Below are 14,893 nucleotides of genomic sequence, written 5' to 3'. Positions count from 1 at the left end.
ATACTGCTGACCTATCCACAGGATGGACAGAGCCGCTCTACCACCTATTTCCTATGAGCATTCCCAGGACAGGTCCATTAATGGCATCATGGGTAGGACACGGATATCATCCATGTGCCGTCCTTGCCATCTTCCCACAGACCCTATGATGCACACATTCTTGTACATGTAGCCTTATAGCTGATGGATGGACACCTCTAGTCATCTTTTTTTCTCCACAATCTCATGAATATATATCCATTTAACTTAGCTCATGTCCCTCTACATGTGTGTAGCACTGAGTGGAGGCTGTGCCTTAAAGGGACGTGCTCATGAAATCTCAGCACATATAACAGTATTATCAGCAGCTTGGACGCTGCACCCAAATGGATGTACAAAGAAATTTAAACGCAGAATATAGTTCTTTTCTAATTCATACAATGTGCCCCCTCCCCTAATAACACCAATAATGCTTTAGGCATTTGCCTCCAGTGTATACTCTCCAGGCCCTATATAATCTGTGATTGTATATTTTCAGATCTATCATGTTAAAGGAGTTGGCTACTTTTAGGCAAATATTCAGAAACTAATGTAATTGTTTGTATAATAAGAAGCGGTGCAATTTTCCAATATACTTTCTGTATCAATGTCACGTTTTTCTAGCTCTCTGCTTGATGTCATTCATTCTGTTACTTCCAGTGGATAAAAGTCAGTCCATGGTCATGTGATATACGGTCCATGGTCATGTGATATACGGTCCGTGGTCATGTGATATACAGTCTGTGGTCATGTGATATACGGTCCGTGGTCATGTGATATACGGTCCGTGGTCATGTGATATACGGTCCATGGTCATGTGATATACAGGCCGTGGTCATGTGATATACACACAGATGTCATGGTCATGTGATATACACACAGATGCACGGCTCGTTATAGGCACAGAACAGTAATCAGATATCTGCCTGGTAACGAGCTGTGCGCCTGTGTGCTCATCACATGACTATGAACTGTATATCATATGACCACGGACTGATTTTTATCCACTGGAAGTAAGCAGAATGGATGACAGCAAGCAGAGATCTAGTAAACTGTGAGGAATTTATACAGAAATTATATTGGAAAATTATACAACTTTTTATTATACAAACAATAATATTTGTCTCAATATTGTTGTGAAAATGGACAACCCCTTTAATTTTAATAATGTCACATAACTCTACAGGAATAATACAAACAGTGGAGAAGGTAAGCTAAAGTATACTTTAATTTAAGAGATGTACACAAACTCCAATAAATAAACCTCCTAGCTACTGTATATATTCTCTCTGACCATCCCGGACTAAGCCTATCAGATTAATGAAAAAATGGAGGTCGCTGAGTAAGGCATTCGAGTAAGTGTGCCCTACTTACATCAAGAAGTCCAAAACTGAATATTTTGGTAAAAGAACATCTTTCATTATTTACTCTTCCATTTATAGAAAGCATATTATTTGTATGTCTATGTTTTGCAATTCCTCTAGACCATGAGATGCCGCAATGTTTCATCCATGTCTTCTTAAAAACCTGAATATATTGTTTGTCCATCTGGCTTGTGTTCTGGAATGTATGGAAGTCTTCACTAGATACTGTCTTTGCTGGGTGCCAGTTTTGGCAGTGTTCCCTTTGACATTGAATTGGTCTGAACCACATAGCAAGTTCCATGTGACCTCAGGACAAAAAATACATACTGTACATTGTCAGTGCTAAGAAGGAATAAATTAATTGCAATTGAGAGGACTGATATATGAAGAAGTTGTAGAACGCCTCACTTGCACACATTGACCCACTGGGTGACCCGGCATTCCTCACACATTACATAGCAACACCAGTGAAAGCGACAGTTGCATCGTTCCCGGCGAGTCTGCATCAGAATATTATGACCTCGTCCACAGCAAAGGCTGGCACAGCTGTCCATCTGATGACTTGTCTTATTACATACTCTTCCTTGAGTGCCAGGAGAGTCTACCAGAGGGTCTCTCTCACAGAAATCCGGAGACTTTTCAAAGTAGACCAGCTCACGAGCTAATCGCTTCTTATTGAGCCGCGGGTGGAAGGCCCCACTGTTTTTATTACGTGAGTTCACAAAAACAGCACGTTGTAATTTTTCGCGCAGTAATGTACTAACAGTTCGAAAATCAGGAGTTACATGCCAACAGGTCTTAAACTGGCAACTTCCAGATGTTCCATGACACTTACACCTACGCTTCATGTTTTCTGTCACTGCCTGGAAAGATAGACAAGGAAAAAGTAAGAATACATATAAACTAACCTAAGAAAATTGCAAGACATTGAGCACAGAACACAATTGGATTTCAATAATAACTTCCTGAATTATTGCAATAATGTTGCAATTATTTTGGGTTTAAGTTTTCCCATTGTCTTTAGTCTTCATTATAACAACGTAAGCCATATGCCAAAGTGTGTTGGCAAGGATCCATTGCTGTTAATGTGATCTTGCATACCAAACCTTAAGAAAAGCATGCTGAATTAATTCTGGAAAAAATCCTCTAAGGGTTTGTGCACATTGGCTTATTCCTTAATAGGGTGTATATAGCCTGCTATACCACCATATGACCAATTTTATAATAATTTATAACCTACGAGATAAATAATATTTAAATATTTGGATTGTGAATCTCACCGTGACTTAGTGTAAAGACTTTAATCCAGGTCATGGTGTGCATGTGCCGGATCTTTGGATGACACATGGATGATATCTGTGTACCACCCATGCCTCCAATGACCCATTCATTTCCTTCAGTGAGCCTGGGGGGCAAAATGGACAGATATAGGACTCCTTTTATTATTACAACGATTGGGAGAAACACTCATCTCCTGACAATTGTCCGCTAAGTCCTGATCCTTACTATAATGGGGCAGGGATTGGTAATCAATAGATGATTTCCAATCCCTGCTGCTGCTTTTGTAAGGTATCAGGGTTGAGGGGACAGCGGTCAGGATATGAGAGTTTATCCCAATCGCTGTTAGAGTCCAGTTTGGGGGCAGTCAAGAACATGATATTGTGTGGGGGGAAGTAATAAAGAATTATAATGTGTGTATCAGGGGGCACCAATAGTTCATTATAAAATGTGTGGCTATATATATATATATATATATATATATATATATATATATATATATACTGTAGGGGCCACTAATATTCTATCATTGTTATTTGAAACGAAATAAGTGGTTGACTATGGTAGTTATTAATGTTCATCCAGCATTCATTACCTGTCTCCCCACACGGTTATTATGTATCCTCATCCGTGCTTGAATATCCCTTGGTGACTCCCTAGAGTCAAGAAAATCTCTAGAGAACTTCTCTCCAAATTCCAGCTCATGTTTACAGCCACCCCATTCCCAAGTGTCCTGGGGACTGGGCTCTGGGGTCTCCCGAAGCAATGGAGTCAAGTCTCTGGGGAGACCCTTTACTTTAGATAAAGCTTGGAGTTGCAACTGGTTCAACTTTAATCGTATCTTCTCCTCAGTTCCCCTCCGTTTCCATTCACATCCACAGCCTTGAAGTTTGCCCAGGCTACAAGCCGTGGCTACTGAATGCATGACGCCTGCTGCTAGCAAAGAGAAGGCAAAGGCGCTTTCCCGAAAACCTAGTGAAGAAAACAAAAATATAATGAGACTCATGAACTGGGGTCTGGTGAGTAGAGATTATTGGAGACTGAAATGTTTCAATGACTACATGTTTTAATGTAGAGAATTTTTTTCTCCACACTAAGAAATACATGTTATTGCCTATTACTATACAATATAGCCTTTATTGGGCAAGTAAAATCTTTTCTAGCACTTCTGTTACTTTTCTGAGAGTCTCAAAAGCCAGAATTATAATGTGGGGGGAGCAGGGAAATAGCCCAATGGTTTGTTGCACATTGTGGGTATGTTGCAGTTTTGGCTGCGGATTCAGCTGGTTTGGTCTCTGATCTCTTTCATATTGTTATAAGGTTTGGAGTTTGGCCTGGGGTCCAAATTTATTTTGGGCTCTGGTCAAGGATATGAATTAATTTTATTTGTATTGCTATAGAAGCTGGAATGGCTGCAACATTGGGGAGCTGAAGATGTCTCGGTAACAAAATGCAGTTGCCATAGTGGTCTGGGCCGGCTGGAACAGATGACGAAAGAGAATATCTAGAATATGAGAAGACATCACCCATGTGTCTCTGGATTTATACACCACTAGTGAGTTGTTCTGACAGATTAGAAGGGGATAAGCATCGCAGATCCCCAATACTCCCATCCAGTGACTTCCAGCTTCTACAATATGTGAAGTTACTACTTGCACTTGGGAATTTCCCAGTATTAGCAGCTGTAAATAGTAAGCTTCTATTCTATTTTATATACTTTGCCTTCATACCTCAATCCTCATTGGCCATGGTTCAATATGCTTTTAGGCTGCGTACTGGTGGCAGAGAAGTTTGATGTTATTCCAAAGGGATCGGAGTAAATTAACCTTTAATGTGGTGACGTTTTAACAATTATGTTTTTCTTATGTTTTAGCATTTTCTTTTGTGATTTATTGATTTCTACAATTGTTAAAATAATATCTTCCTGCGGTTTATATTAAAATGTCATCTATATATAACAGGCTACTAAATATTATAAGACATATACAAACTGATACATGAGCCTGATAGTAGTGCCTGGGAAGAGACCTGACATAATGGCTGATGCTACATTCACATCTGGTTTGGAGGATGCCACGGTTGGCTTACAATAGTAGTCAATGCAGTATAAGGGGTGGCTGTCAGTGTTATGGGACCTGCTGGGGAGGCATTGTGGCTCATTGGATTTTAGGGATATAGTGACTGGTACCACTATGCAGGTATTATGGGGATAATGAGATGACTATACAGGCAAGTCATTATACAGAACAGAACTTTGGATATATCGCTATATATAACACTTACTAATACTGGCTAGTGGCTACCAGCCTTTAATTCTACAGCCAGCTCTCCTACATTGATAAAACACAACAACCAGGACAACCATTAGGAAAGTTATTTTTTACCTGAGCTATAGGCATGGGTGTGTCAGTTGTCAGTGCCAAGAAAACTGTCAGCCATCATATGTCTACATTACATTGTATATTGTATTGACACTATTGTCCATTGTATATGCTCAATAGTCATTATACTTGTAAGGCTGTGTTCACACTGCCACTGTTAATATCTGTTGGTGTCATTGCAGTGTTCACTGTTGACACTAGATGTCACCGCCATGTGTTGTATCTCAGTTTGAAGTGTATCCATAAAGAACTGCGCTTGTATTGCTGTGATTGCCACACCATGACACCTCATGAAGAGTAAAGTTGAAATGTTCACGTAAAGTTGCATTTTACCCTGTGCCATTTACCACTTTATTACTATACTATTCCTCTACAGCACAATACCCTTGACCTGCTAGTCCTGTATTAACCAACTTTCACACACACACATATATATATATATATATATATATATATATATATATATTAATATATATATTTAAGCACTTTTTTTCTAATAAAATAAATAGATAATGTGTATATATATATATATATATATATATATATATATATATATATATAATTAGTGTAACATGCTAGCAGTGCACATGATAATGATGATGATGACAATAACAACAACTTTTCTCTGACAGGTTGTCAAAAATGCAAATTCTCAAAATAGAACATTCATGTATTTTTCAAATGCAACACTATGATCCTTGTGGGGTAAAGGATTCAACACTTTCCAAATAATATGGTACACGATATTTTATGGCAATGGTAATCCTAATATTAGATGCCTTGGGTATTCTCTGTCATGTGATACACTCATTAACAAAAGAAATATAAGACTCTGAGAAACTCAGCAGGTAGTTATGCCTCAGGCAGACATATAAATGATAACAGTTGGGGTCTGATTAGATACTTGGTCTTGCCACAAGAGGGCAGTCAGGCAGGCAGGGCTTCCAATGTCTGCAGGATAAGGCTCACCCACACACAGTAAGGGTTTTTCCAGGAATGTCTACACCAGATTGCAACACTTCCTTGGCCTGCCAGGTCACCAGATTTATCACCGATCAAGGATCTGTGGTATTGGTTTGGATGCCAGCTTTGGCAACCTACCAATGTGCAGGATCTCTACAGGCCCATCTGCAGTATCTGTGGACAAATGTGCCACAAGATACCATAAGGAACCTCTATAGCTCCATGCCCAACTGTATGTCATCTTGTATCCAGGCTAGCGGTGGCACAACAGGGTACTAGAGCCTCCTTTGAATTGTACAGTTTTCCCCAGTAAACTTATCCTTTTGTTGTAAATTGTAATCCCTTAAATATATTATCATTATATTCACATATAAAGTTTCAACTCTTGCTTGTTGCATTACTTTTGGCAATGAGTGTATGTACCTAGGACTAAGTATGAAATTGATCTAAAAAGATACAATATTATATGAGTTGCCGTAGATAAACATACCGTATATACCTGAGTATAAGCCGAGTTTTTCAGCACAGTTTTTGTTCTGAAAAAGTCTGCCTCTGCTTATACTCTAGTAATTACGGTAATTCAGCAATATTTATAGTTACAGACCCGCCATGCAGACACCGGGGCGGGTGACGGGCCGCAGCATCACCACGCTCTTAGCAGGAGCGTGGCGATGTTGTTCATTTCAAACTGCAGAAATACTTACAGTACTTCTGCTAGTAGGCACGGAACGCAGACCCCGCCCCCCACTCCATCACACGCCAGGTGACGTGGCCAAGTAAGGTCAGGCCCGCACCTGGTGTGTGTCTGCGTTCCAGGCCTGCTATCAGAAGTACCATAAGTTTTGCCATCTCCTTTTGGCATAAGCTTTGACATCTCCGCTGTAAGTGTTACAGCGGAGATGCTCTCCGATGATGTCTCAGTTGGTGATCGTCGTCAGGCGCCGAGGGGAACCGCTGCGGGGAAGCGGCAGGCGCCGCCATGCCGCTGGAGGAAGCGAGCGCGACCGCTCTCTCAATGGCGATCCTGAAGATAGGCTTGGCCGCGCTGAGGGAGATTCCCTGCCGCAGGCAGGAGCGTTGAGGGGCGGACGTGAAAGAGAACCTTGGCTGCCGTAATTCATTGTAATTCATTGCATTAGTGATCAGACCCCCTGGGGTTCAAGACCCCTAGGGGATCTAATAAATGCAAAAAAAGTAAAAAAAATAAATAAAAATAAGTATTAAAATTTCAAATCCTTCTCCTTTCCCTAGAAAACATATAATTAATAACTAATAGAGATGAGTGAACAGTGAAATATTCGAGATTCGATATTCGTTTCGAGTAGAGCCTCAATATTCGACTACTCAATCGAATATCGAATCCCATTATAGTCTATGGGAAAAAATGCTTGTTTTAGAGGAAACCACTATCGACTAACGGAGAGTCACCAAGTCCACGAGTAGCAGGAGGAGAGTGTTTAGGAGGAGCACTGTGCCATTAAAGCGCACGGACCCCATTATAGTCTATAGGGTCCATGCTCTTTAACTGCACAGCGCTTGCAGTTGTGCTGATAAAAAGTCAGCTCACGCGTAACATCAAGCTGCCAGCTCTCCCGACTAGCAAAGACAAGCCTGCGGCAAATCAACGCTGGTTCTGCAGCAGGTTCGTCCTTGCTAGTTGGGAGAGCTGGCAGCTTGCTGTTACGAGGGACCTGACTTTTTTTGTCATAGGAATGCATTGACCAGCGTTGATTGGCCAGTGTACAGCATTCGGCCAATCAACGCTGGTTCTGCCGGAGGCTCGTCTGTGAGGAGGCGGAGCCTAAGATTGGACCACAATGGAGACTGCTGTGGTCCGATCTTAGACTCCGCCTCCTCACAGACAAGCCTCCGGCAGAACCAGCGTTCATTGGCCGAATGCTGTACACTGGCCATTCAACGTTGGTCAATGAATTCCTATGAGAAAAAGGCAACCCCCTCGTAACAGCAAGCTGCCAGCTCTCCCGACTAGCAAGGACGAGCCTGCTGCAGAACCAGCGTTGATTTGCTGAATGCTATACACTGTATAGCATTCGGCCAATCAACACTGTTTCTGAATTGAATATTTACTGCGAATAGCTAGTAGTATTCGATTGAGTAGAAATATTTCGAATACCGTAGTATTCGATCGAATACTACTTGCTCATCTCTAATAACTAATACTGTGAAACACATACGTTAGGTATCCCTGTGTCCAAAAACGCCTGCTCTACAAATCTATAAAAATATTTTTACTGTACGGTAAACGCCGTAGCCGGGAAAAAAAAAGTTGTCTAACTGCCCCTTCCCAGAGACTGGCTCCCCCCTCCCACTTGGAATTCATCCTGACTACAGCCAGGCTAAATATAGAGTATCTTCAGTGCTCCTGTTCCGTCGGGAAGGGTAATAAGAGCACTGCAGATGCCCTATATTCAGCCAGGCTGAATTCCAAGTGAGGGACAAAACCCCAGTCCCCCAGCTCAGGGAACGGGCAGACGGACAACCAAAACACCCCCTCACCTTCCTCAGCACCCAGCAACTACTGCACCCAAAAACTCCGGCCATTTTAATTTTTGAAATTTTCCAGTAGTTGCTGCATTTCCCCTCTAGGCTTATACTGAAGTCAATAAGTTTTCCCAGTTTTTTTGTGGAAAATTTAGGGGTCTTGGCTTATATTCGGGTCGGTTTATACTCGAGTATATACGGTACTTGTAAATTATGGCCAGGGTTGTAGCTTTAGCTAGTGCAGTGTAGCAGCGGCTATCAGGCTCTAGACCCTGAAGCCAAATAAAATATACCAGTAAATCTTTGAAAACTTGTATTAGAATTATTGCCATTACTACTATTACAATCCATGTTAATTCCTAAATTCCAAAGCCAGTTTTTGTTTTTTTAATTTTAGATTATTACCCCTCACCTTCAAAAAGCCATAAATTTTTATATTTTTCCATCCATAGAGCCATATGAAGGCTGACTTTTTGCACAATATATTGTACTTCATAACTTTACCATCTGGTATCCCATATGTTGTACTGGAAAAAAAATTGCGAAAAACTGCATTTGTTCCATTTTCTTATGGGTTTAATATGTTCCTTCTATTCTTTAGGTTGGCACAGTCATAGCAGTGTCACATTTATAACATTTTTTGTCAGATGTAATACCTTTTCAAAAATCCCAAACTTTGAAATATGCTAAATATTATTTTAGTTGCCATAATACCTGTAACCTGCCATATTATCTATAACCTGCTATATTGCCATGATACCTGTAACCTGAACCCCACATAGAGCTCTCAATGTACATTTTTTTCCCTATCAGTATGTCTTTTTTTGGAATATGGGATTGGAATCCACGCAAACACTGGGAGAACATACAAACTCCTTGCAGATGTTTTTTTGCCCTTGGCGGGATTTGAACACCAGGACTCCAGTGCTGCAAGGCTGCAGTGCTAACCACTGAGCCACCATGTGGCTATTGCCATGATATCTATAACCTGCCATATTGCCATACCGCCTGATACCTGATCATGCATATAGTGTAACACCAGTCCAGTACATCTGTGTCTTGTGTGGTAATCCCTTTAACATTCCACATAGGTGCTTTTCTTGTTCCTTGTCGCCTGCTTATTCCCGCTTACATTTCTGACTACTGAATGGAGCAGTCAGGATAAATATACGTTTATAGACAGTGAAGCCTCTTTGATAAAGCCACGCACATTTGCCTTATTAAGTGGTCTTCCGAGGACGGGGTGTTTTTTTTTTAAAGAACATGTCCAATATAGAGAATCCTTCATAGAATATGGGGTTTGGGTGAGTGGTCTTCTCAGAGGCTTTCTTTTGAAGACGTTTAAGTGTATGTTGTAAATGAGGAATACATAAATCCATGTTTGTTTGAGCATGATCTTACCTCTCTTCAGGATGGCGCTGTCGTGTGGCACCTTGCCCCCAGTCTCCAGAGTGGAGCAGTTCCAGCGCTGCCCTTTTAGCTGGTGCTGACATTCATGGATAGCAATCTGGATTCCCTGGAGAGCGGAGGCTGTCACATCGGGGCTGCGCACACAGAGTCCCAGCTGGCGTTTACTTAGGCCAGGTAGTGTCAGACAGACGGTGTTGGGAGTCAGGATGGGATCATTGGGTAACTTTAAACCCAAAATATCATTGCACAGGACTCTGGAGAGAGAACATACAGATGTCAGATGTTGCGTAATACAGAAAGGTATGCAACAAATAGTGGATTGCAAAAACAAAAAAAAACTGAATAGTATAGAGGACATGGGTGCAACTCTCACAATGATCTGTTTCTAGGCGAGTTCAGCATAGAATATCTTGTATGTGTAGCAGGATCTAATACTATAAGTCACAGCTATCCAAAGGTTGTACACAATTGGCGAAACATAGCTTAATTTTCTAGAAGTTTACAATAAAATGTCAATATCCAGTACAATAGAGCTGTCCTCGATACAAGTGGAAAAATAATATATTTCCTATATAGATTCAAGAAAGTTTTCAACATAGATTTTAATTCAGTGGAAGAAAATACTGAATGACAGCAAGCCAAGCACTTAAATAGTGTTTTAATAAATTGCATTTCATTACACAATGAAAAAATTCTCCAAGTCAGGATCTCCATTTCCCTGTGTGAGTGAAAGGGAAGTGATAATCGCTCTTGGTGCCAAAAAAGAGCAGGTTGCACAGCCCGGACCCCCTGGTGGTGAAGATTGTGTACTGCACGTTCCATTAACAGGTGGTATTCCTCTTTAACTGAATATTTACAAGCAATTCACATGAATAGAATACACCTATATATTTCAAAGAACATATCATACTTTGGCAGTCAGCAACATGTAATTTTAGATGGGATTAGAATATTAATTTAGATCTTAGTTTTAACAGATGTACAAGAAACCATTAAGTGCAGGACAGGACCTGTCCAATGCATTGGCAATAAATAAAAATAAAAATGCAAGCCCTGAAGAAAATTACATTCCACTGACTGTTCTCCTTCATCTCTCTAGGCTCTTGTTTTATTTGCTACTGTCTAGTCCCAGGAGTATATATGTAAAGGAAAGCGTGAAGGTCACCTGGCATTGTATGAGGGGCTTTACACCCTCACTCTGCGACAGGTGCCCCTATGTTCACACCGATGTGGCTGTAAAATGGTTAACACATGGCCTGCACATCTTGCCCTGGGTGGGGACAGAAGACTCGACCGCTGTCAGAAGCTCGGCGGGACGCTCCCTGCAGGGTGGGAATATATTTGTCTTCACTTTGGAACTAGGGATCAGCAATTTCTCTCCTGCTGTAGGAGGGGCAGGAAAACAGAACTCAGAGCCAAGGGACCAAACGACAGATCAAAACATGCCCATGCTGAAGGGAAAATAATTCATGTTTTATAACCATAGTAATAAACGCAGCATTACTCAAAACAGGAAGTGAGACTGTAATAAAACATACACAGAGATACATTACTAACATGAATGATAACAAATATGGACAAATGTATCCATGCGACAAGTGGAAAGGTGCTCTAGAAGGCAAAGTATGTCTGAATACCACTCTATATCAGTGCTATAATCCATGAAAAGCAGATTGTATTGAGGATGCTTAGAGAAAGTGTAACTAGAGGACAAGCCACAAACACTTCTCTGTATATTTCTATAGACTATGAAGCTATTTCACAGAAAATACCATTGTAAGAAGACATTTTGCCTACTCACAGAACTATATGAACATGATGTGACGTAACATTGTGACAACATATTGCATTGGTGCATTATGTACCCACTGGTAACTTGCCATAAACTGGCATCTACTGATATAGACCAGGGTCAGGGGATAATCGTACACATCAGGGAGAGTGTTTGCCTACATAGGCAGTACAGAGATTTACAAGTCATTCCTGCTCCGCTAGGGATTCTGGGTAAAAAATATGCAAATCTATTCTCCAGGATGTAATTAGGAGGACAGTGCACTCTGTACACCACCCTCTAGAGGGCAGCATCTTTAACATCATGCATGACTCAGTTATAAAGTCTAATTAATCATGATGTGGATTTAATTGCCAAATTAGTATTTCTATTCCAAAAGGAACAGATTCCCAGCTATGGACAGCGCTGTTTTGGCCTATTGGGCCATCCTCAGCATAGCGTAGGGATACTGATTTGGCAGAGTGAGAGACTATAGACCAGGAATCGAGCAGGAATGACTTGAAAGTCTCCGTACTGCCTATGTAGGCAAACACTCTCCCTGATGTGTACGATTATCCCCTGACCCTGGTCTATAGTCTCTCACTCTGCCAAATCAGTATAGGCCGAAACAGCGCTGTCCATAGCTGGGAATCTGTTCCTTTTGGAATAGAAATACTAATTTGGCAATTAAATCCACATCATGATTAATTAGACTTTATAACTGAGTCGTGCATGATGTTAAGGATGCTGCCCTCTAGAGGGCGGCGTACAGAGTGCACTGTCCTCCTAATTACATCCTGGAGAATAGATTTGCATATTTTTTTTTTTACAAATAATAGACTGTACAGTGATATCTATGGATTTACATGCAGAAATAACAGCGGATCAATCACTGTTCCAGCCCTTATAATGGATCAGTAGTAAACTGCACTTTGCAAAGCAGAAGAGGATGGACCAGCAATGCTACTGGATAGCTGAGGTGTTCTATTACAAGGCGGTCTAAGGCAATGGGCAATGACCTGTAAACACTGAGGGCACAAATTTAGCTGTATCTGACAAATTGAGCAAGTTAGATAAAACAATGTATAGAAATTTAAACCTGAAGATGTGAATACTCCTTTAATGGGAACCAGTCTGGTCAATATGGGACACTAAATCACCTACAGGTCCTTATGGACTTGAGGTTTAGAGCCCCAAATATACTTGTGGCATCAAAAAACAAACTATTATATGAGTCCAATGAATCTCATCAGAGTGATGCCTGAAGCTTCTGGCGCCTGCAGGGTTATTTATTGAAGCTGGGAACGTACACCCTGGTTCCATTGTGTATGCTCTTAAGGTTCAGCACATGTGCAATGAGGCTGAGGTGTATTTTTGCGGCTTCAAAGAAGAACTGGGGTGATGCTCTGAATACAGAAGCCAGGATAAGTATAAAGGTTTTTTATTTTAATACCATTACAACAGGGCTATATGGGACACTGAAACCCCAGTCCATAAGGACCAGTGAGTGGTTTAGTGTCTCAGAGACCCCTGATAGGTTCTCTTTAAAGGGGTTCTCCCATGTCAGTCTTTCAGCCAGTCAGCCTGCAGTGTCTGCTTCTCACTTCCTGTATTTCTCTTCCCCCTTCTCCCTCTTGTTGAAAGGACATAGAAATTTCTGCAGGTCATATAATATGTAGATTCTTGTACAGAACAAAGTATTATCTGTGTGTTTACACGTAGAGATAACTGACATGGATTTATCAGATAACTCAAGTATCTGAAAGAGCAGTGAGTGATGTCACTTGTCATATAGGTCCGTGGTTATGGTAACGCAGTGTAAACAATGGGGGGAATAAATTCACATACCAGGCAAACAAAGAAGAATTTCTAAAGCAATATATTTAGGAAAAGGCTTCAATTTACATAAGCTACCAGTATAGCTAGGATCATTGAGATGGGACAACCCCTTTAAATTTTGGTCTGATATTTTGTAGTTGAGCTTCACCATGATCTATGCAGGATCTATATAACTCAGTGACCAAGTGTACAAGGCACCACCAAGTATTAACTGCTTTATTTGGCCGACATCACCCAATGGCAAGAATATTTTGGCACACAGGTTTTCCTGAATATGGTTCAGACTGGAAAGAATCCTCTATTTTACACTTCAAGAATTGGAATATTTGCCCCAGCAGATCACTGAAATAAGCTAATACAAGGGTTCTTCTAGTTTCCTCCTGTCAAAATGTAGCACAGAACAGGCCAGGTGTGTTCTCTAGTAAATGCCATATAAATGACATATAAATCTCAATGCTAACAATTCACTCGGCCTTTGTTAAAATGTTATATTTTATGCACTGTAGACTGGGGAACAAAAACCTTTGAACCTGATTCTATTTCTTAAAATAGGCAGCACAATATTCAGAAACCCTTTAGACACTTGGGGCTCAATGTTCAATTTCACAATACATACAAATACCATGTATGTTATTATTCGAGTTAACATGATGGGGACACTTTAGACATATGTTCATGGAGAACCAGCAGCCATCTCTATGTGCTGGCTGGCAGACACATACAAGGTATGTCAAACAAGTGCCAGCACATGAGTCTTATCTCCAGATCTATTTAAGACTTCCCCTCCCCTCTGTTAAAACATGTTCTATATGGAACTTAGATTAAACAGTAGTTTGCGCAATATTATATCTGATTACACAGAGAATAGCAGATACTTGTCCTACCTCACCCTGTATGATATATAAGAGCTATACCAAGTACACAGATTTATCCCATAGTGGTGAGAACCATAGTATAGTCAGCACAGGATTTTATAAAGCCTTCCAAGTGACATTTCAAGATACAAGGCTCTATTGTTAGTTAGTTTGTCCAGCTTTTGCTTTGTTGAAAAAAGCACAAATTGATAATTTTTTTTGTCAAGCCAATAAATATGATTTCATGCAATTCAATGCATGGCAGGTGCCCATGGAAAAGGATTCTTTTAGTTTTATAGGCTTCAACTACTTGGACAAATCTTTTCCTACATAAGAACCAGCCCTCTTGGGAAAGTGCAGGTACAGTACTAGATATAACAAACCCTGTATTCAATGCACCCACAGACACACATTTATAGGCACATTTATTCTGCTTAATTTCAGGATGGAATTAATAAAACGAAAAACTAGATTAGACATGCCGAAAACATGGTAAATGTATTACAGTGACTC

The 14,893-nt window shown here is 40.6% G+C and overlaps 1 protein-coding gene across 1 annotated transcript in view; it reads right to left on the bottom strand.

The window, feature by feature from the left end:
• Positions 1-1,267: 1,267 nt before the first annotated feature.
• The window catches only part of WNT10B (Wnt family member 10B), a 34,782-nt gene continuing 21,156 nt past the window's right edge, over positions 1,268-14,893 (bottom strand). Inside the window, exons 3-5 of the mRNA XM_075265569.1 lie at positions 9,908-10,170; positions 3,256-3,632; positions 1,268-2,245 (exon numbers count right to left, since the gene is read on the bottom strand). Coding sequence (XP_075121670.1) covers positions 1,787-2,245; positions 3,256-3,632; positions 9,908-10,170 — 1,099 coding nt within the window. The 3' untranslated portion in view covers positions 1,268-1,786. The remainder of the gene's footprint in view (positions 2,246-3,255; positions 3,633-9,907; positions 10,171-14,893) is intronic.

The sequence above is a fragment of the Leptodactylus fuscus genome, chromosome 2, assembly GCF_031893055.1.
Source record: "Leptodactylus fuscus isolate aLepFus1 chromosome 2, aLepFus1.hap2, whole genome shotgun sequence".
Taxonomy (NCBI): Eukaryota; Metazoa; Chordata; class Amphibia; order Anura; family Leptodactylidae; genus Leptodactylus; species Leptodactylus fuscus.
The sequence above is the reverse complement of the archived record's forward strand: the minus strand, read 5'-3'. Positions and strand labels throughout refer to the sequence as shown.